The sequence below is a fragment of the Staurois parvus genome, unplaced genomic scaffold, assembly GCF_062004578.1.
Source record: "Staurois parvus isolate SC_StPar_1 unplaced genomic scaffold, SC_StPar_1.0 ptg000712l, whole genome shotgun sequence".
Classification (NCBI taxonomy): domain Eukaryota; kingdom Metazoa; phylum Chordata; class Amphibia; order Anura; family Ranidae; genus Staurois; species Staurois parvus.
Genome location: NW_028318508.1, coordinates 110,333 through 134,683, shown reverse-complemented (window position 1 = coordinate 134,683; position 24,351 = coordinate 110,333). Strand labels below are relative to the sequence as shown.

At 40.0% G+C, this 24,351-nt stretch overlaps 1 protein-coding gene across 2 annotated transcripts in view; it reads left to right on the top strand.

The window, feature by feature from the left end:
- The first annotated feature begins 239 nt into the window (after positions 1-239).
- ITIH5 (inter-alpha-trypsin inhibitor heavy chain 5) overlaps positions 240-24,351 on the top strand; it is a 111,439-nt gene continuing 87,327 nt past the window's right edge. For both annotated transcript variants that reach the window (XM_089653427.1, XM_089653426.1), the window contains exons 1-2: positions 240-534; positions 23,737-23,781. In XM_089653427.1, coding sequence (XP_089509553.1) covers positions 418-534; positions 23,737-23,781 — 162 coding nt within the window. In that variant the 5' untranslated portion in view covers positions 240-417. The remainder of the gene's footprint in view (positions 535-23,736; positions 23,782-24,351) is intronic.

The window sequence follows — 24,351 nt, the reverse complement described above, 5'->3', positions numbered from 1 at the left end:
AGATTGAAACAAGTGCAACATAAATGGCAGTAATAAACATTTGAAACATCAGATGATCAGACAGTGTGCAGACTTTTGCATACTTTGTACCAAAGTTTTAAACTAGATCATTGCAAGATCTGTAAGCTGAACATAAATACATGGTACACACCCTTGCATCCTCCTCTTGTCTGATTTCCTGGTGACTACACTTTGTTTGGGAATATTTGACAGTACTTGTTTGGTGCAGAGAACATTGATGAGAGGCTGGAGTGAGGCGTGGGAGGGTTGGGAGTGCCTGCCTCTTTCTCCAGTGTCTTAGAGCCATCTGAGCCAGCTGCACACTGGCAGCTCACCACCCTGCATCTACAATCCCAGCACTGCTGGAAAGGACATCAGTCTTCCCTGGGACAATCATAACACCCATAGGATTTAAACATGATTTTTCTCCTTGGATTCTGCTTTTGTGTTTCCACTTCCCTGGGAGATAAAGGGGCTGAAATCACTGACAACAACCTGTTAGAGTTTTCATTAGTAAATGGCATAGAGGAAAAAGTGAGTACTCCATGCTTTGCTATTTCTTATCTTAACTTTTATCATGAGGATTAAGGACACTTTTATGATAGCCACACATGTATCAGTCTGATCATTCAATCGATCATTTGATGTGACTAAACCAATTAAATCAAATAAAAATCACAAACCAAAGTCCCTCTATTTGATCAATTTGGAGATTTCCTGATTGATCTTGAATCTGCATCATCAATTGCCTATGGTATAGGTTATGGTATAACCAAATGCAATACAGAGTAATTATACAATAGATTTTAATTGTTACATTTATTACTTCAGGATCATATTTTGGATTGATATTTTTAGCTGAGTACAAGTCTGGAACAATACCGTTTGATATTTCAGTTGATGATGAATTGCTCATACAAAGATCAATAACACATCACTATGTGTATGGCCACAGTCTTATACCTGGCCAGCCAGTAATATAAATGTAAGGAGTTGAAATTCAATGTTCTGTTGTAAGGTGTTCTACAATGGGCATGGATTGTGTTAGGTATTCATCAACTACTTTGTTTCTTCAGGTTATATTTTCTGATGCTAACTGTTCGGAGATGATGTTGGAGTTAGTCATTGCACAGACTTGTATGGGCTTATGTAACAGTCATGATTCATTAGAAGGAAGGAATGAATGCAGAATAATGTATTCTTTGCTGTGTGCTCCGTTGGCTTTTTACTTAGATCAAAGCCTTCACTGCAGCGTATGGGGCAACCTTACATCCAATGTACTTGCATAGCAGAAACCTATTTAAATAGTTGTAGTGATCATCAAGTGTGTCTGAAATGAAATTGGTTTTGAGTTCTATAACATATTCTTTACTTGCTTGCACTAGGAATATACTTTCTGGGATGTGAAATGTAGGAACATAGACATGATCTACTACTGTGCCTGCTATCAGACTCCAGAAAATGTTATAGCCCATTGCAATTATTTTCCCTTTATTAAATGTGTCCTATTTTATAATATGAACATCTGTTAATGACCATATGACCTTATATACTACAGTGTAAGGATATAGTATCCAACACAGAGTGGTAACTGTGAGGATATATACAACGCTTCCAAGTGCCACGTCCTGTTCAAATCATTGGGAAAGAAAGAGGGCCATTGAGTGGACTTTATGGGCACTACAACAGTATTAATTCAAATTATTGCTTTATTGAATAAATAAATCATTTTAATTAATACTGTTGTAGTTGCCATAAAGGCCGCTCAATGGCCCTGTTTCTTTCCTTATATACTACAGCGCTTAGATGTGCACTCTAGACAAGCATGGAATATTTACTCATAAGTTGACATATGGAATACAGCATATCTATTGCATAGCTCTAATTTGTAGACTGGCATTCAGCTATACAGCTGGCTAGCTGATGATCCTGATCTTTGTAGCTGCTAGTATCTTTGACTGAGGAAAACTGAATCTCAGGCTGTCAAAGTGCGTGCATTGTGTTTACTGGTTGATGTACTGCCTTACCTTTAGACTCCATGGACATTGGGCACTTTATTAATGCTGGTAGCGTTAGCTGTGTAAAGTCACGTTAAAAATGCAAGTTTTTCAGCATTTTTTAGCATTTTTGCATTAGCTTTTAGCTGCGTTTTTCCATGTCTGCAAGAAAATAATTTTTTTGCTCAAAAAACATCCAAAATGCTGGTTTGCCACGTTTTTCAGCGTTAGAGCGTTTTTACAGCTGAAAAAACTCTTCTAGAAACCCACTAGGTTTTTTTTCCCAGCCAAAAAACTCCCCAGCCAAAAAACTCTGATTACAGCCTACATGTCCATGGACACATAGGATAACATGCTGGCGAGTTTACTGGCCAAAAGCCAAAAACAGCAGCTGTAAAATCGTCCAGTGTGCATGAGGCCTTAAACCCACTGCAAACACATAGCTGAACATGAGAATCTAATGATCAGAGGCTGCACTCTATTCAAAAGCATATTTGAGAAGCTTGCTGTGTCTGGCTTTAAGAAATATATATATATATATACTGTATAGACATACATATACAGTGAATTCATATTTTTTTTCTTTAAAGATGATTTTAGTTTAAATTGATTTATCAGAATTTGGATTTCCACTGAATGAAGTCAATTCACAGTAGGTGAAAATATTCCATGGTATTTTGCCTCCATGTGGTGTGCGCAATTTCTCTGCTTGCTGAGCTCTTTCCCATAATACTCTGTATGTGTTCCAACCCTCTAATATGTCCTCCATTCCATTACAGCAGTCAATCATCAAAGGGAAATGAAGTTTGGTCTATATGTAATGGGATGTTAATCTGACCCCTAGGCTATGTAATTTGTATACAGAACTGAATGGCTTAGAAGAGTGACACATCCTACCTCTATCTCCCTTCCAGGCTGCCTGTTCACATGCTCCCTGTGAAGTTTCAATTAGAGAAAGGAAGTCTGGAAGTAAACAATTTCTGTTGATAACAATGTTTTCTGAGTCCTGTGTCATAGGTGTATTAAATGTTTGAAAAACAAATGTGTTTAGATGATATACAGGCCTCATTCAAATGCGTACTTAAGTATACACCCATGGCAAGGGTCAAGTTTGCCTGCAGGGGGATGCACAGGTGTTTCCTGCATCTCAATGCAAGCAGTCCCATTTATGTCAGTTAGGATGCAGTGGCTGCATGGACACAGCTGCTGCTCCCAATTTGACATCCTTGTGGGTGCGAGTCTGTGTCTCTAAATGTACACTGTCAGCATTAGGAGTCACACACTCGCACCATGGATATCAGATTGGGAGTAGAGGATGTATACTTGCAGCCAGTGCATCATAATTGACATGAATGGGACTGCCTGCATGGAGATGCATGGAGCACCTATTCATCCCTGTAAGGGATCCTGTAAAATGGCCCTTGCATGGTTGTACGGTTAGGTATGCCCGTATGAACAAGGTCTATTATCATCCATTTAAAAATATCCAAACAATAATAAAATAACCTATATTAAAAAGCATTAGAGTATGCCTGTAGTGAGGAACTATGGAAGCTGCCATTGCTGACTTCTTAATTTTAGAGGAAATAGTTTATTGGCTGTCATTAAGATCATGTGGCTTCAACGCTTTTTTAGATCATTGACTTAAAACAGATCAATAATCTTGGCTTTGCTTTCTTGATTTGTAGATGGCCATAGTTGGTCAATGGCACCACCTGCCTCTTTGTGGTGGGGTCCTGGGAGATGTCATTTAGTGCGAGTCAGCAATAGGATCAAACATGTCTGTTGGTCAGTAGGATTTTATTATTCCAGATTGTGATAAGTCCTCACCCACCCCCAGGCCCCCACAACCCTTGAGCCAGGGTTGTGGAGAAGAGACCCTTGTCTTCATCAACATTGTAACTAGGTGCTTTGTCAAAGGGGTCCCACATGTTCAGGGTATGAAGCTTGGTTTGGTTTGGTTTTGGGGTCATGCGTGGCCCCCCATCTTTCCTGGCCTGGGAGGCCAGATAAGGGTCTGATATAAATTTTTTTGAGGGGGACCCCAATATTTTGTTTTTGCTTTTTTCATGCAGTTCCCCCAAATTAGGCATAACGGTCTGGTATGTATTCTTAGGGGGAACACAATACTTTTTTTGTATATAGGTCCACCATTAACATCTATATTAGATTCTCATTTAGAATAAGGTTCTGGTGTAGATGAAGGGAATCCCTGGCTATTTGTGTACAAACAGAAGAAAAGCAGTCAATGCTGTCATTAGCTGGCAATTTTTTTCTTTGAAAATGTCAGTTTTGCTGGGGTAGGTTGTATACATTATACAGATGCTCAACTTTAATGATGAAATTTGTCCATGTCCATATTTGATCAGTTATGTAACCCACCCATCCCCTGCCCCCTTTTTTTCAGTTGTCATTGGAGAATGCCTGGCTGACAGTTGAATGGGTGGGGAATCCTGTTTGTTAGAAACTGTCGACCGTGGCTCCTTAGGTGCCCTGTGGAAGCTGTCATATTTAGTAGCAGTAGTAATACTGTTAATGAGGTAGCTGCTATATTTAGTAGATGTAATAATAATATTTTTTTTTCATTTGACACAAGCTTTAACACTGGTGAAGGTAGTACCTACATCGTTGCATGCCCTGGTGCATTTTAGGGAGGAGCACAAGGATTTTGGCTAAATTGATTTCTCTGCGAAAATGCACTAGAATTAGTATCTAGTTCTGCCATACATGCTGCTTAGGCAAAATCTGTTTGCAAAAAAATCTGCCTTTAAAATAACTTTATAAATAATTTTTATTTGCAAGCCCTGAAAGCGAACCTTAGTAACCAGTTAGTGAATAGTGTGCCACAACCAAACATGTGGATTATAGTAACAAGGTTCAGTACAGAGAAACCTGTCACTGGTGACATTAATTAAATAGTGACATTAAATGAAAGTAATTTAAATCAAGTCCTCTAAAAAAAGAGTAATGACTATGAAAACATAGACAAGAAATAGCAGTCTTGACAAATACATGGGCAACAAATCAGCAATTGTTACAATACGCAATATACAATATCCAGTTTTTGAAAAACCAGGTGTATTTATGCTCCTGGTGAAGTGATAGTCAAAGAGTGTCAGAAAGCTTCTACATCAAGACTGTTACACTTGGGGTTTTGTTCTCCCATGGTCTAAGCCTACAGTGTATGTCTTGAGAAATGGTGTCATGTTTATAATAAAGATGTAATAAATTGCTTTTATATATATTTCCTGTTTTTAAATTGTTTTTGGTGGCGGGAAGTTCCATACACCCATGAAACAATTTATTGGATAGGCTATTTCTGGGATCTTGTCACCCTAGTTGCCTCCAATCACACCAGTTATCTTCTGCTATGAAAATATATGGTCAACAATATGCCTTGTATCATTATAAATTAGACATAAATAGAATATACTAAAGCTGAAAGCACACATTGTATTGTATATTATATCCATAATCTAACCTATTTTTAAACAAGCAAAAGTGGGAAAGTGCCTGGAGAATAAGTTTTAAATTGGTAACAAGACTAGAAAGTTTTAGAAAACATTCCCTAGACTGTACTCTTAACTCATATCAGTATCTAGGAATGAAGTTTGGGTTTGCCACCACCATGGGTTCTTGACAAATTCCTGGGATTCACAAACTTTCTTGAAAACTTGGCATGCTCTTCACAAGAAATAAGGACCAACCTAGCCATTGACTTAAAAGAGACAATAATTATAAAAAATAGATAATTCAGCACCCTTTCTATAAAGGGTTGGCCCATAGAGGCCATATTGTTAGTGTTGTTCGAGCTGTTAGGGGGAGCTAATCATTCTGTGTATTTTTCTTGGCATTGGCACATGTTCCCCATGACAGTATCTGGCTACCCATCCATTTTTTTTTTGACAATAGCATGCTTGTTAACCCTAAAAAAGGTCAGAACTGAGTAATAGGATTTGACTCCTATAGATGTCAGTGGGATTCCCTGCAACGTTTATGAACTTCAAAAATTATTCACAAAACGGTTTGCTAACTGAAAACAGATTTGTCAATCCCTAGTGATTACCACCTCATGTGCCTCAAATCAATACTCTTTTTTAAATTTTACTTTTGGATAGAGTGGGGAAATGTAGAAACCCTTTTCAGGTTTTTATTATGGTCTGTATCCCTTCTGGGGAGATTTACCCATCTAATTAACCTGGTGACCACTGTCAATGAAAGTGTTGGGAAATCCAAAATTTTACAGTTGTCATTGCAACAGGAATAGAAAGACAACTGCATCACTCTCACTCAGGGGCACCTGGGCCAAGGGGGAAGGTTGGTGATAGCCCCCCAGGCCGCTCTGATGCCACTATGAGGGGGCCCAAGAGGCCGGACTGTGGCTCCCCAGCGGCTGCAGGGCTCTAAGCTTAGAGAGTCTCTCTCTCACAGAGTCAGCACTGACAGTCCCCCCCGCATGGACCGGAGAGGAGAGAGAGAGCTGGTTATGCTCCTCCTCCTCCCACCCTCTCCTCTTGTGTCTTTCTTGCCCACACTCCCCGCCAGTCTTGTACCTCAGAAAAAAAGATGTGGGGGTGGAAGGTTTGAAGCCCAGAAGAGGAAAGGTGCAGCCTGCTGATACATCCATCCATTGTGAAGTCTCCCTCCTCCCTTCTCTGTCTTGCTTCCCAATGATAACTCTATTGTAAGGACTATGATGTAAGGGTTGTTCTGTGGTCTTTCTTTCTTTCCTTTCTTCCTTTCCTTACTTTCTCTCCCATCTTAATATGTTTCTATGCATTTGTTTATAAGGCCAGCCACAGATGGATCAAAATTCGGCCGCTTCAAAGCAGTGTAATTACCTTGTACAGCATGGCAGGAGTGTGAGAGGAAGAAGCATTAGAAGGTGCCAATCAATTCATGTGTTGACAAAGAAGCATGCTGATAGGAGAAGAAAGCAGATCAGAGAGATGAAATCATCACTGTGCTGCTTCTCCTTTCACTGTCCTGTCATGACTGGAGTGGGTCCAGGGCAACCTGGGCTCAGAGGAAGCAGGTTGAATGATTCTGGCTATCAGACTGACAATTTCTAGTAGCAGAACAAAAGTACTGCAAGTAAACACTGGATTAAATATGAATATTGCAACTAAAGTTGGTTTTATTATTTTTAGCCTTTAATAGAACATTCATTTTTAACTTGGTTTTTTGGCTGGAGATAAGCTTTAAAATATTTGTATCTTACATTATATATTTGTACTCAGTCCTGTGGGACATGGTGACTTTTTGTAAACTCAAAATATTCCCACTATTTCAAAGGCACAGTTACAGTTCATAAATATTAAAGTAAAAGCTCAGGAAACTGTGGAAATTAGCAAATGTTTACAAAATGGAAAAGTTCCAAGTCCCCAGCCTTACTGCAGAGGCCTATATAATGTTATTATTTGACATTTCTATACCATTAGTAATATATTTAACAACAAATTATCACAAGGGCAATAAATACATTCTATCTGGTATAATGGTTTTAAAGATGTACTAAAACAGAAAAATATATATTTGTTAATATTAATTTAATTACATAAATCTAAATAACCTATTCAGGTATGCCTAGGGAGGCATTGGGGTTGATTTACTAATGGCAAATATGTTCTTTATGTTGCAAGGGAATTTTCACTCTTCAAGAGAATTTTCTCTTAGCTTTGTGAATGAGGTGAAGGTCTGATGACTTCCGACATCTAATCATGTGCAAGCAAAAATGCAGCTTTTTTTCTGTTTCCTTGCATGTAATTGGGTATTCTTTGAAGGGTGATTTTTCACCCCATTCGCTAAGCTAAGGGAAAATCCGATTAGAAAGTGAACAGCCTTTTTTCCTGAAGTAAATCAACCCTATTATGTCTAAATCTGGTCTTGCCAATTTGGATACTGCTGGATGCATGGATGCCTTATTTTACAACAGTACAGTAAAGGCAGCTTTCTTTTGTAACCATAATCTATGACAACAGTGTAATATTACTGCCAGTGCAACATATACTAATAAGAACAATCAAACAACAAACATTGCCTAATAATGTGGCTCAATATCACTAAACGCCGCAGCACGCACTTTGCTCTGGCTAAAAGACAAGATGTACCCATAAAATGGAAGCAGGGGCTCCTTGAAAGGTAGGGCTAATAGGGTGCCCTTTGTTCTGCCCTGCCCTTGGTTGTTTCAGTAAGGCTGATGGCACACTAGGGATTTAGGATTGCTAACAAGAACAAAGAAATTGCTTACCTGTTTCTATGTGTTGCTCCCTTAACGGCGGGATAAACAAGGCATTGCTTCCTCAGTATTGAGAATTAATTTAGCTGAGGAATGTCACTCCCTGGTGGGGATGCTTCACACTTCCACCATTTGTGGAAGAGATCCATGCAAAGAGTCTTTATTGTGCCATGGCCTTAAAGCAGTAGCCCAAATTATGGCCATATGCAATTCAATGAACAATCAATAACTTTTCCAATTAATGTCTTCTGAAATAAATAATTTATCTATAGATGACAACCTATTTGATCACACACAGGGAAGCTGATTTCAATAAGATAACATTATAGTTTATCTTATCAAAACCATAACTCTGTTTTTACCATGGTATCTCAAATCTGATTGGTTGAAATATGATCATATTCATGAACAAATTATCAGCGATCGATGCTAAATAACCAAGAATTTTCCACCCTGACCGATCAAAACGGATCTAAACTAAGTCCAATTAATCAAAAAGGAAGTTACTGCTATCAGTTTGTTGGTTGTTTGAATCACTTGGATTGATTTGCAGAATGATCAGACAAAAAACAAAATCAAAGCTCATATGGCCAGCTTTATAGAAATAGTAATGGGCTCTACTGTATGATCTTTACTTTACTATACTCCACACTATGCTCAGGCTGAGCATAGGCAGAGATGCCTTTGTAGGGCATGTAGCATTTTAAAGGATACTGCCTGTCTAAGTTTTGATTTTTTTTTTTTAGATACTGCCATCAGGGAAGTTTGTTGGGAGCATTTCAACAAATAAAGGGCTGGTAAATTCAGTAAGTTAAAAAGTTAAATCAGAACTTCCCTGCAGCTGAGCACCACTAACCAAAAACCCTGTTTAATTCATTTTTAATATTCAGAGCAATCTCACCTATCCATCCATGTCTCCATGCTTTATTTTACTGAGAAATCACACTGAAAAACAACCCCCTAAAGTTTCTGGCCATCTTGAGTAAGGGCAGAAGATTCATGTAGCATTTACCTCCTGTAAACCATTTTCCCTTAGCTCAGGCATGCAGAAAAGAGGGTGAGCTTAGCTAAGAAAACCCCTCCTCCCCTCCTGAGGACTCCTGGGATGTATGACATCATTTGCCTAGGCATAAACCAAGAAGCAACTGAATAAATGTAAAAAAAAAAGTTTAAAACGTTTATACTTACACAATGAGCATATGGTGCAAACCTAAAGTAAAGAACATGGAATATAACCAGTAAGCAATAAATCATGATAAGTCCATATACAGTCCATAAATAACTAAAACGTCCATAGGAAACACCTAAAGGCAGCTCCACCAAGAGACTGGAATATACAGTTGCAAGAAAAAGTATGTGAACCCCTTGGGATTACATGGAGTTTTGCATGAATTGGGCATAAAATGTGCTCTGAACGTCATCTAAGTCACAACAATAGAAGAACACAGTCTGCTGAACATAATACTACACAAACATTAGATGTTGCCATGGTTTAATTGCACATAACATGTAAACATTCACAGTGCAGGGAGGAAAAAGTATGTGAACCTTTGGAGTTAATAACTGGTTGACCCTCCTTTGGCAGCAATAACCTCAACCAAACGTTTTCTGTAGTTGGAGATCAGACCTGCACAACGATCTGGAGTAATTTTGGACCACTCCTCTTCACAAAACTGTTTCAGTGTAGCAATATTCTTGGGATGTCTGGTGTGAATCGCTCTCTTAAGGTCATGCCACAGCATTTCAATCGGGTTGAGGTCAGGACTCTGACTGGGCCACTCCAGAAGGCGTAATCTGTGCTGTTGCAGCCATTGTTTTGTTGAATTACTTGTATGCTTTGGGTCATTGTCCTGTTGCATCACCCATCCTCTGCGGAGCTTCAGTTGGCGGACAGATGGTCGTACGTTTTCCTGCAAAATGTCTTGATAAACTCTGGAATTCATCTTTCCATCAATGACAACAATCCGTCCAGGCCCTGAGGCAGCAAAGCAGCCCCAAACCATGATGCTCCCTCCGCCATGTTTTACAGTGGGGATGAGGTTTTGATGTTGGTGTGCTGTGCCTTTTTTTCTCCACACATAGTGTTGTGTGTTCTTCCCAAACAACTCAATCTCGGTTTCATCTGTCCACAGTATATTTTGCCAGTAGTGCTGTGGAACATCCAGGTGCTCTTTTGCAAACTTCAAACGTGCTGCAATATTCTTTTTGGACAGCAATGGCTTCCTCCGTGGTGTCCTCCCATGTACTCCATTCTTGTTTAATGTTTTCCTTATTGTAGATGTGTCAACAAAAATGTTAGCATGTGCCAGAGATTTCTGTAGGTCTTTAGCTGACACTCTGGGATTCTTCTTTACCTCATGCAGCATTCTGCGCTGTGCTCTTGCAGTCATTTTTACAGGACGACCACGCCTAGGGAGAGTAGCAACAGTGCTAAACTTTCTCCATTTGTAGACAGTCTGTCTTACTGTGGACACATGAACATCAAGGCTTTTGGAGATACTTTTGTAACCCTTTCCAGCTTCATGCAAGTCAACAATTCTTGATCGTAGGTCTTCTGAGAGCTCTTTTCTGCGAGGCATGGTTCACATCAGACAGTGCTTCTTGAAACCAGTAAACCAAAACAGGTGTGTGTTTTTTAAGGGCAGGACAGCTGTCAGCAACACATCCAATATCATCACACTGATTGGAGTCAAGGTTGGCTCACTCCTGGCTCCAATTAGCTCTGGGAGAAGTCATTAAGCTAGGGCCTCACATACTTTTTCCTCCCTGCACTGTGAATGTTTACATGTTATGTGCAATTAAATCATGGCAACATCTAATGTTTGTGTAGTATTATGTTCAGCAGACTGTGTTCTTCTATTGTTGTGACTTAGATGACGTTCAGAGCACATTTTATGCCCAATTCATGCAAAACTCCACGTAATCCCAAGGGGTTCACATACTTTTTCTTGCAACTGTATCTCTGCAGAAACAAAAAAGAACACAAGGGGGTGCCTCTAAGTACAGTACTGAGAATTAATTTAATGATCATACATAAAACACTGACATATGTGAGGAGAATTAACAGCCTAGAATAGGTGAAGACCATAGCCACTCTGCTAGTCCCTCCGCTATTGGTGTATGGCATCGGCGTCCAGGGTCAGGTGGAGCCTAAAGCGGGATGGACATCAGTGTTCCACAGGAGGCACCGCTCCCAGAGATGGAGAAGACTGCAGAACTGGTCAAGGAAACCACCGTGGAATGCAAGACCTGAAAGTGGTGTCAGGGGGGAGGGTCCGTAGCCTTGGTAACATGCTACGGAGCTCCAATCAGCTCCTTTGTCAAACCTGATTGGATGAGCGGACGAGTCCCATTTATATGCCTGCATTAGGGATGGTATACATCTTATGGAATCATTAAGTAAATACACTTGGGAGCTCACTCATAGGTGGGTTTCCCTAGACGTATGTTCTCTGTCCGTGATTGTGTAATGACACTAAACTGTTGAATCCTTTCCAACAATTTTGATCATCACTCCAGCTCTTTCAGAATGCATTGTGATACGGCGTCAACATTTACAAGTAAGCACATGAGTGCATATCCCAGTATAGAGGAGCTGAAATACATCATCCTTTCATAGACTGGAAAATCTTTAGCTTCTGAAAACACAGGGATTCATTCATTGTAAATCAACTTATAGGGTGCTAGGTGTAGGCAATTCAGAATTTTCAACTTTCAACTTTTACTGATATGTACTTTTAAATCTTGTGCATAGCGTGAAAAGCTGGACGCTGTAAATATATAAGCACAAGCCCAGGAACAGAACAAATATGTATGTCAATTTAATGTTCATACACCATAATAATACATTCCTTGCTGTCAATGTGTTGAACTTCTGATACAGAGAGGATGCACATTTGTTGTTTTTTCCACTTCATTTGGTAGCAGTAGTTGGAAATCCTTTATTATCCTGTCTGTGGTTATCTAGTGTCTACGGCTAGCAGGCTGTTGAAGCTTTTATCTGAATATACAAAGACAGGTTGCTTTGGTTTGGTGCCCTCAAGTCTGATAGAAATGCTTTAATATTGCAAAGACATAAAAGAATGACATTTACAAACAATCTTCTATTAAAAACTTAAGTTTTATGAATGTTTTAAACAACAGGAGCTCCCATTATTTCTATTTTAAAATCTTTTATGTTTTTTATGTTTTGCTTTATAGTATACTGAAAAAATCTAAAGAAGTGTGAGAAATAAAAAAAACAAACATACTGTATATACTCAAATGCTGCAGATGTCCCTTGGTGGCTTTAAGGCCGAGAATTGAACAATCACATGACTGCTGGTCACTCAGTTCTTGGTCTTCACTGAGCAAAGAGCGATGACTGTCAGTCTCCACTCTCTGCTCTGCCCCTCCAGCACTCATTGGAGCACCAGTCTGTAGAGGGTGGGAATGGCTGGTTCAGATTCTCAGTGGCGCACTGAGAAGCTGAGCCAGCTGTCAGTCAGGCATCTGGGTAGATCCTGATATTAAAGTCAGGATTCAGTGTGTATGCTTCTGCTCCAGGTGGGTCTGCCACACATTAAAGTCAGAATCTTTCCAAATGTATTCCAATTGTTGCAGTTGTATGGGTACACGCAATTATAAAGAGCGACAAGTTTGATTTCTATTTACTTGGCGTAAAGTCATCTTTTATATTTTACAAAAAAAGTGAGTTATGTATTGTGTTTTTTTGCAATAAAATGCAAAAAAGTGTTTTTTCCCAAAAATTGCTTTTGAAAAATCACTGCCTAAATATGGTGTAACATAAAAAAAGGCAAAAACCACCAATTTATTTTCTAGGGCCTCTGCTTTAAAAATATATATTGTTTTGGGGTTCTAAGACACTTTCTAGCAAAGCACAGGGCCAATAAGCACTGGTCAGACAGAGAGTCAGGGGTTATGCAATCTCATAGGGCAGTGAGAGGAGAATGAAAACTCCTGCTACAAGCTTTAACCAGTGCTCAGCTGGACACTGCCAGAAGTCACAAGACTGCTCTAACTGCTAATGAGAAAAGGTATTTAGCAGTTCATATTTTCTAAAATAATTGCATTCCCAATTATATTGTGGGAGACCAGATATAGTGGATGTAGGGTCCTGGGTTTAGTAACACTTTAAGTGTATATCTGGGGGAAAATAAAGTATATTCAGTATACGTTTCTTTTTTTTCTTTGTTTAAAACCTGATCTGTTGAGTCCAGTATGCTCCTAATTGATTGTTTGAGCTGACAACAGAGTGCCTTTGCTGCACTAAAATCTCAAGCAGTGTTGTCAGACCAGTTGTAGGCAGGTGCAGGTTTTCCTCCATCCTGTTGATGGCAGCGTGCCATTATTACAGTTAGGGTTGAGTCTGTGAGGGAATTGTCCTCTCATGGACTCTGTCAGACTTTCAGGCAGGTCAGTGTCCAATTGGATGCTGTACCCTCTAGGTTTCAGGTGGCCATCTTGGTGTGATCAGGGACAGACCAGGGATCAGGGATAGATCAGGGACAGAGACCTTGCTGGTGAGAGAAAGTGTATAGAGAAGGGAGAGGTTCTTGGTGAGTAGGAACAGAGCAGGGAACAATATCAGTCTTTTTTAAACAAGGGTGTCTTATGGATTTTTCAGGAGTGCCTTGGCAATATTCCTGAAAAATTGAACCAAAGTGACCAATAATTATCAACAAGCTGGTAGGTGGATCAAGCCTGCCTTTTTTTTGTTACACGATGCCACAGGTTTTTATTGTGCAGCATTACAACCTTCAGCATCGTGCGAGCTGCCCCAACAACCAATGACATCATAGTTTGATAAAGAGGATGTTGGAAACCTGAGGATCTCTTTGTTTGTACTCCCCTTACCTCTTTCTGTCAGCACTGGGGTTCAGTTAGCTGCATGAGGGAGAAGAGAAACTCTTGAATACTAATACCAATGTGTGAAGATGTATTTGCTTTGTTAGAATAAATCACCTCTAATGTTAGGTGTCATACGTATGTAGATGCCGCTGCTTTATGTAAAACTATTCGTTTAGATTTTATATTTTAGAGTAGAGAGCCTCAATAATTTGAAAGTTTGTCGTGATTGGTAATTATTGAGAAACAGTGGTTGGGAAACATCCCGGTAGCTGGAATAGTAACGTAGAACTCCTCCCAGCAGTATAACAATGCTGTCCCAGTACACCACAAACTGCCACCCCTCAAGTAGAAGCCATTCTCCGGTAATACAGGCTCATGCCTGGTAACACTGTGCGAACACCAACTGTTATATTGCCTACTCTCAGTGCCTACAAGATCTGTCATTATTTATTACGGCTAACTAAAATATATACACTTGCAAGCCACTTTATTAGGTACACCTTGCTAGTACCGGGTTGGACCCCCTTTTGCCTTCAGAACTGCCTTAATAGTTCATGGCAAAGATTCAACAAGGTTTTGGAAACATTCTTCATTTTGTTCCATATTAACAGGAGTTGCTAACTGCCTTTCTATCATCTAAAACCACTCTGCCCATTCTCCTCTGACTTCTGACATCAACAAGGCATTTTCATCCACACAACTGCCTCTCATTGGATATTTTCTCTTTTTCGGACCATTATCTGTAACCCTAGAGCTGGTTGTACATGCAAATCCCAGTAGATCAGCAGTTTTTAAAATACTGAGACCAGCCCATCTGGCACCAACAACCATGCCATGTTCAAAGTCACTTAAGTCAACTTTCTTTCCCATTCTGATGCTCGATTTGAACTTCAGAAAGTCATCTTCACCACGTCCACGTGCCTAAATGCATTGAGTTGCTGCCATGTAATTGGCTGATTAGCAATTTTTGTTACCAAGCAATTGAACAGGTGTACCTAATAAAATGGCTGGTGAGTGTATATAAGCATTACTACAATCAAATGCTGTTAATGTTCTCTTCCTGACTGAGTATCTTGGTCCTAGACCCCACTTACATGTTGGACAACAGAATACCGCTCCCTTCCTTATTTATATAACACAGGCAGAGGTGTTCTGTAGTCCAGAGAGAGAAATTAGCAAGGCTGATAATAATCACTGGGATTTCACTACAGCAGAGGAGGAGTTCACAAGAAGTTGGGAACTCAATGGATTTTGGCAGGATCAACAGGTATTTTTCTGTCAATAAATACAGCTCTATGATTAATACCCCTAAAATATATAAAAATGGTTATCTCCCTTTTTACAATAATCTGTGCTTTTCAAAACTATATATCCCCAAACATTCAGTAAAAAAAAAAAGTGTTCAGTGCTTAAAATTAGTGAAATATAAAACATTTAAAATGAATCAACAATATTGTCCAGTTTGTTTCCAAGTGCTGCACAACGCTCTGATTGAAGTGCTTCAACCTGGATCACAGTGCACTTCAATTTACCAACTTTAGGTTTTATTTACTAAAGGCAAATATACTGTGCACTTCAAGTGCAGTTGCACTAGATCTGAAGGGAAGCTCTGAAATGGGGAGAAAGTCTACTGATTTCTATCATCCAATCACGTGCAAGCAAAAATGCAGTTTTTGTATTTTATTGCATTTGATTGGGTATTCTTTGCAAAATGAAGCTTTACCTCATTTACTAAGCTCTATAGTAGGGGTCTCCAAACTTTCTAAACAAAGGGCCAGTTTACTATCCTTTGGACTTTAGGGGGGCTGGACCGGGGGTAGAAAAGGTCCTGACGTCAGTTGGAAAAAACAATGCCCCAGTTTTGGTATCTTAGGAATGGATTGTGCCTCATCATTTGTGTCACTGGGCCCCATTGTTAGTGTCACTGGGAGAAATTGGGCCACATTGTTGTTGTCAATGGGAGGAATTGTGTCCCATTGTTGGGTGTCATTGGCAGGAACTGTGCCCCTTCATTGGTGTCAGTGGGGGGAATTATGCCTCATTGTTGGTATCAGTGGATGACATAATGCCCCAAGGGCCAGATAAAAGCAAGCAAAGGGCCACATCTGGCCACCAGGCCACAGTTTGGAGACCACTGCTCTAGAGCAACTGCACTTGCAGTGCACAGTTTATTTGCCTTTAGTAAATCAGCCCCATTGCATCAAAGTGATTCAATCTGTAATCAATGCGATCCACAGTGCTCTTCCTCTGTGTGGTATAACACCAGTGATCGTAAAGAAAAATCCCCCCAATACGCATGAACTCACCAGACACTTAGACCTCTTAATTACAAGTGGGTCCAATACGCTTGCATAATCCCCCAGTGGTAGTTATGTCTGTACTTATATGTCAGTACAAGAGCCACCTGCCACACTACAGTCCAGGCACTCCTCCAGCTCAGTAGTTGAGGGTTCTACCGACATTTCCTCTGTACTAGCTTTGAGCCTCGTACACATGATCAGAAAATCGAATGAAAAATACCGCTTTCAGAGTCATTGTACGATAATCTGATCATTAGTGCACAGTTTTTGAGAGCCGATCAGGAGAGTTCATGTAAAATTTTCTGAAGGGACAAGCTTACAAATACGGTAACAGAACTAATAATTTTCATTTAATCAGTACAGTAATCATCAGTAAAAATTTGAGTGACCAAGACGCCGCATGCTCGGAAACAAAAGAATACATTACAATTCAATACATTACATCATAGCGATAGTTGTATTTTGTCTTACGAGAATTTTCATAACTCTAGCAACCTATTTGTTTTCGATATGAGACTAGTATACAAAAAAAACGGACGATCATTTGTCTGATATTCTCATCATGTGTATGAGACTTTAATGTCATCATTTAACAGTTCTTGTTCCTCATCATCACTGTCACCAAGAGAGCCAAGTTAATCTTCATGTGAGACTGTAATGTGCACTGGAGCAATATAGGGACAAGGGTTAGATCTCTTTGTCTTTAGTGGTTGGACATCCGTCAGTATCTGCAGGAAGGGTATCACAGTCCCAGAACTTTGGGATATTTCCCAGCAAAGGCAGAGAAGCACCTTGGTAGTGCTCAGTAATCTAACACTCAAACAGTATTTTCAGTCACCTGTCTCAAACTCCTACTACCTCTTAGGGGTAATGCAGGTTTTTTTGCAAAAGCATACACTTTAAATAAGTGTGTACAGTAATGATGTGATAAACAACCTCTTTTAGTTGCATGGCCTATATGTACATTTGGTATGTGGGTCTAATAGATGTCTAATTGTTGTTCTGCCACTTCAAAATTGATCTGTGCTCTTATTGTACATTATTTTAGTCCCATTCAACTGTGTATACAAGTTTAGGCTTCAGTTTGGAAAATCATCCTGTCCGGGCCTCCCTGTGTGCTCCCCTTGTCACCCCGCCCTGCAGCACTGTGTATACAAGTTTAGGCTTCAGTTTTGAAAATCATCCTGTCTGGGCCCCCCTGTGTGCTCCCCTTGTCACCCCGCCCTGCTGCACTGCTGGCTTCTGCTCCTCTCCCTTCTGCTTGTTTGCTGTGCTTCAGAAGACTGTGCAGAACTCCTCCTTCATTTATTCTGTGCCACTAAGTCTGTAAAGATAGAGATTGAGGACTGCGTTCTCAAAAACTTTCATTTGTCTCAAAAGTTTATACCCCTGCCATTTCAACAAAGCCCCCCAACAGGACTGTTTTAAAAAAAAATTAAAAATATGAAAAAATAAAATTGTATAAAACAAAAATAAAATTGTAAAAAAAAAATTAAAAAACATATAATTAAGGGTTCATTCACACAGATTCTCTGGCCTATACAATGTGAATGAGTAATTTGCTTGTGTGTCTGGAGCCACCTGTTACTCCATGGGGACACAGCAAATGTACGAACACAGCTTCAAACAAACTTATTCACACTGTACAAGCCACAGCACCCATGTGAATGAGTTCCAAGACCTCACCCACACACAGCGCCTTATTTATTAACTCAATACAGTTTTATCTTTTGAATTGAACAAAAATTGTGTAAATTATGTTGTGTTTGTGTTCGCTAAAATGATTTTAGTGTATTTTTAGTGAAAATATAGTTTTGATATTTTTTTTGGAGTGGGGACCTATCCGGTATGCTATACGGGACCTCATGACTTTTAACAGTGGCCAGGGCTAGGTGTTGTTGCCTGGATGTCCCCTGAGCTCCTCCTGCTCTAAATACTACAACACTGTACTGCAGTTGGGAGGAACAGGATAGCCTGTAATCACCTGTGAGTGTTGTGGGATGTTTATAAATGTATCTTGGTAGACAAAAGGTTAAACAGCAGCCCTCCCCCCGTTTAATATTTATTATTGTGTGCCTGCAATATATACACATTATATATATATATATATATATATATATATACACAATATATATGCAGTATATGTTGTCTCTTTAAGGGACTACTGGTTCCATGTTTTTTTTCAAGTATGTCGTTTACAGAAAATAGCTTCATTTCATCAGTAATGCAAAGAAACTAAGGCCATGCCCCTATGGGAAACATGTAAAAACAAAAAAACTGATAAGGGTTATAACCCTCCCTTACTCCATCTAAAATAAAAAAAAAGGTTTTATCTGTAGTTACATTTTAATTGTCTACCCACTCTTGATCACCTTGTTCACTGAAGTCATAGCTGCATGTGTTTGGCCCACTAGGTGAACGGATCTGGAAAGGTGTCAACTATTTCCCTTCGGCCCCAGATATCTGACTTGGTTTTCTGTACTCTTTTGATATACCCTACATTGTGACCCTCTCTGAAAATGTGTTTCTTCCTTATGGCAGACTGAGAGATAAGCCATAACTATTCTATCTAATACCCCCATGAATTACTGGACCTGTAGACTGGAGCAGTGGCGAAATTGGTCCAGTTTCCAGTTTATTCATGCAATTCAACAATTTTTGGATCCAACTCACACAAATGAATAGTGAAAAGGATTTTGTTTAAGTTATACAACTCTTCTGTACACCATTCACTCCACAATGTTGACATTCAGTTAAAGAGGACCAGAACTGTGGTAGCTGTGCCTGAAAAAAATTTAAAGAAGTACAGCCAAAGCTCTTTTGGCTGTACTTCTCCTGAGGATCACAGGAGTGTAGTTCGTTCTGCACTACTGTGACCCATTTTCAGCTGACAACAGGCTGAAGCCCACTGTAAGCTGATGTCACTCAGCTGGCCCAGGCTGGGGAAAGATTCGACTTTAAAGTCAGGATCCACCTCAGATTCTGGAGCTGCACCTGGCTCAGCCTCTCAGCAATCCACTGAGAGCCTGAGCCAGCCACTCCCTCCCTGTCCACAGCCCAGTGCTCCAGTGAGCGCGGGGGGCAGAGCAGAGTGACTGAGAGTCACCACTCTCTGCTAAGAGTGGTGGTGAAAACTCAGTGGTCATGTGATTGCTGAGTTCTCACACTTACATCCCCCAAGCCAGACTTTCAAATTGTGCGACTTACAGTGAAGTTGCCGATTTCAGGTGCGATTTGCAAGACATTTGACACAGATGTCTATGCAAATTGCACGAAAAGTAGTGCATGTACTACTTCAGAAATCGGTGCATCTCCGACCAAGTTGGAACCGCAGTAATTTGACCGCTGTAATTGCAGACAAAAGAGTGCAATTTGGCACACGATTTGCAAGTCACATGGCATGCAAATCGCATGCCAAGTCTCACCCAGTGCGACCAGGGTGGACAGATGCAGCATCGGACCAATGCTGCATCCACCTAGGTAAGTATAACTTAGAAAAAACAAAACAAAACCCAAACTTCCCTTTTAACTGAGGATAAATGAACAGTCACCAATTTTGCTGGTAGGCTACATGCAACTAATTATTTCCCCATTACTGACTTACAATGCCTTATTTTGCATTGTGTCTGTCTGTGTGCTCATTTCAAGACCTCTGATGACCAGTGGCCCTGGCTGGTGGCCTAGTATTTAAAAAGCAGCAGGAGCAGCTTAGAAACCACAGATCTGAAGAATGAATGAAGCAGAGGCATGGTAATCCTGGAAATGCAGGTACAAATTCCTCTCCAGTAAGGAGAACAATGAGCAGCATAGTAGTGACTTCACTAAATATTACTTCAAAACTCATGAGCCTAGCAGGGTATTAAATGTTACAATGCAGACATACAGTTATGAGGATTGAAGAACAAGATGTGCACTGCTATTTTTTGGGGGCCATGTTATTACTTTTATGTATGATGGCTGTATGGAGTTAAGATACATACATGAATGAACTGGATGAATTTCAATCCATGTATGGGGACAATGGTTTGTACAGAAGTCTATCCACTGATTCTGTACAGCCATACAGTCAGATAAATACTGTTCGCCAGCTGATCAATGTATTCTGACCTGGGGGGACGTCTCCCCAGCCCCAGAATGCAATAGCTCAGTGGGAGTGATTCCCTCATCTACCTTGAATGTGTGGATGGGGAAATCTGGTCAGTTTTTTATTCGTACAACCTGCTGGTTGAATGAAAAATTGGAATCATCTGTGGGCTGCATTAGGCTGGTATGCAGCTGTATTAGAAATGTGAGTAGTTGTGTATTGCAGGGGCATATTTTCAGTTGACCATTCTTCTTGCTTTGACTTGTATGTGTATGCCAAATTTAGCTTACATAATAATTTAGTGAGCGAGACAAGGTTATGCCAGATGTTTTATAAACATCATGATAGATTCACATAAGGGCTTACTTAGACTAGGGATCATTGTGCTGTATTGAGTTTCATAACATTACTTCTACATTTCCATTGCATGTCTAGTTATACATGGCACCCCCCTATCCCTCCCCCCCTCATCATTTGGAGCACCATAACTGAAATTCTGTACATTTCATATTTAAATTACACATCTTTATTAAAATGAACACCTGTCACAAACCAGGGCAATTTAAACTAAGCATATGATGAAAATTGTAGGCATAGGTTCCCATTAGAGAAAATCATGTGTAAAATGTCTTGCTTTGCGTTGTGTTTCTCTTTGTGTAGCTATCTTGGTGGATGCACGGGGATTTTCTTTGTTTTTCTAGACCCGTAGACATAGGCAGATTTCCACTTTTCTTGGCTTCGCCTACCATATTTTCTGATCTCCCCTAATAGCTTTTGTTTCATCCTTTCACTAAAGGATGAAACAAAAGCTTGCAGCAAAGTAGGGGTATGACAGAGGTCAACTTGTATTGGAGATGTCACAGGTAACGTCAACTGCATATATCTTTCAAGCTATTGATTTGTTTAAAATGTGTTTCACTTAAAATTCCACTTTGCGCATTTTTTTTCATAATATGCTCAAATTGAATTTAATAGATGTTTACTACTTGAACGAACTGTCTTAATTGTACCTGTGGAACGAGAAGATACCCATACCCATGTACTTCTAGTCAGCATTTTGGATAGTGTAGGGAATGATTACAACCCTTGTCAATTTTTTTACTGTCTGTGTTCTATTGGGGAGTTTTCCCCTCAACTTGAAGCCACATTAGGAAGTGTAGCACTACCCCCTTAGGAGTTGCTGAAGGTTTTGAGTCCTCTTATAGTCCTGCATAGCCAGGCAACACGCATTTCTACACTGACTTGCATTTAGGAGACAGCAAACAGTCCTTGAGCTTGGTTTTATGATATTTATTAGGGGGATTTCAACTTGGATAGGGTTAATGGTGTACGGGATCCTCAATGGAACTGAGAAACCGAAGACTGAACTTCCTGAACTATGTACAGTGGTTACAGCAATCCGTCTCTTCTGGAAAGCTAACTAACATCTCTCCAGATAAATCCTCTTCTTTACCCAGCTGTCTGGAGGAATCCCTAAGCAGGGGATCTGGTGTCTGCCATGTAAATAGTGAAACAGTCCTGGGTGACAGGCTAATCCAGCTTCCTACTAGAGTGCCTCCTTCCCACATCTGGCCCAGGGGGTGCAGGTATACTCACTTAGTCCTTTTCCTGTATTGCTGTTGGGTTGGTGGCTGCTACCAGGCCTTCTAGCTGGGCTGCTCCTTCCCTGCCACAGAGGTGGTCCTCTCTCACGGGGAAGGTGAAGCCCTAAGCTTTCAGCCTTCTCAGGTCCTTCTGCATGGAAGTGAGCCCCTCACCCATCTGGGCCACCTTCCAGGCTCCTGCTCCTCAGCCTCACATCTTCCTCTTACACCCGAATTCTCTTCTTGCTGCTGAGCAGGCTCCTTTACTCTTAAAGGTTGTCCTGGCCCCTTACAAAGCCTTCTGTTGGGGACTGGCCTGGATCCACCAGGAGTACAGACCAGCCACTCCTTAGATCCACCCACTGCTTCTAGACCTTTCTTCAAAGTTCTAGAGCAGGGGGAAATTCCATAGGGCCTCTCAGCTCAGAGGGTGCTACAGAAGTAAGAGGAAATTACCCCAAAGTAAAGAAATGTCTAAGTAGACTTACCCTCTTAGACTTTTGTCACAAAAACAGGTTCCCCGTTAGGAGAATTCCCTGCTATGTCTTTACACATGAAACATTTTGGATTTCAATGACTTTCTGTCCAAGTGATAACAAACACCAGAACAAATAGAATAGTGAAATCTCCTCAGTGGGGACACAGACGGCAGTATTAAGCTGGCCATACCCTATAACCGTGATGGTGAAACTTTTAGAGACCGAGTGCCCAAACTGCTACCCAAAACCCACTTATTTATTGCAAAGTGCCAACACTGCAATTAAACCTGAATAGTGAGGTTTTAGTTTAGAAAAAATGATCCATACATAACATCTTTTGTCTTAAAAGAAAACACAATAACAGAGCTTCCACTGGCCACCAGCACAAGGGGACAAGGTTCCACTGACCACCAGCACAAGCTGAAATCTTGTGTTAATAAAAATGAGTGTATTAAAACTCACAGCCAGTCCTATATATCCTTGACAGCGCACTGACCGGCCATGTGAAAGGTTGGACAAGCTAATGAGTTGTGATGTGTGACGTCATTGTCTGGTGACGCCACCCCTTTCCGAGCATGCGCATGGTCAATATGTGCGCTGTTATCCGATGTTCAGCTGGTGGGTTGATGCTGAGGCGACTTGGCTGACAGAGAGGGCTCTGCTTGCCTGCTGCGGCACGAGTGCCATAGGTTTGCCACCACTGACCTAGAAGATATTTAACAAACTTTTAAATAAAACAAATAAAACAATTCTCAGCACATTCAATGACTTGGCAAATGTTTGAAAATGTCTCAAAATTGAATATGCTTTTAACATTCATTGTTGGACTGAATGTCATTCCTGAACAAAAACCACATCATTGGTACAAATTTCTTCATTTCAGATAAATTTTCCATCCTGCTCCTTCGAATTTTCATTGTGGTTGATAACAAACATCATTTAACCTTAATAACACTAATGATTAGAAAATCAAATGAACGTTCCTAAAATGAAATTTTTTTAACAACATTCTACTGTGTATGGCCAGCTTGAAGGTGAGAGGGGTTTTAATCCCTCCACTCTATCCAAAACTACAAATATACTTCCACAATGAATGTGTCTGTATTGTGCAGCTTTTATATTATGAATAAATTACCTTATTACCATATGCAGTCATTTACAAACATATTTTTAACATTAAATGTTTTGCTTTGTTCCTGCTGTAGGTTGCATCCCGAGTTCCAAGGCAAATTCCCTTTTCTTCAAGAAGAGTAAGTGCTACAATAATTCCATTCTTATGCATTCATTTATCTGCTCTTCCATCATGTATAAAATGTTATTCCAGAGATCAATGTCATTATTACTAAGCCAATTAACAAATATATTGTACTTTAAGCCCATAGCAAACAAAATCAGCATCAGATATCACCTTTCATATACTTGAGTGTACTAAACTGGTGAAAACTGAAATGTGATTAGACATGAAATAGCCCTTGAAACTCTGTTATTAAAAATAATATGTGCATGCGGGTCCTTCAGTTGACTGGGAAACAATGTTGAAAATATCTAACTAAAATAAAATGAATTACTTCTCAGTACCAATGGTATTATTTTCAGTTTATCATGTTTTATTTTATGAGGGTGGGTGTGCTGAAGATTGTTCAGGGGCATTTCTGTTTACATATTAAGGAAGCTTGGAACTGCAGTATGCATAGAGTAGATCCCCCATAAGTTATTAAGGTTATAAAAAGTTATTATTAACATTGTAAGCTGTCATGTACAGGACCCTACGTACCTTCTTGTCTTGCATTGTATTGCAGGTGTACTATGCCCCTTTATTT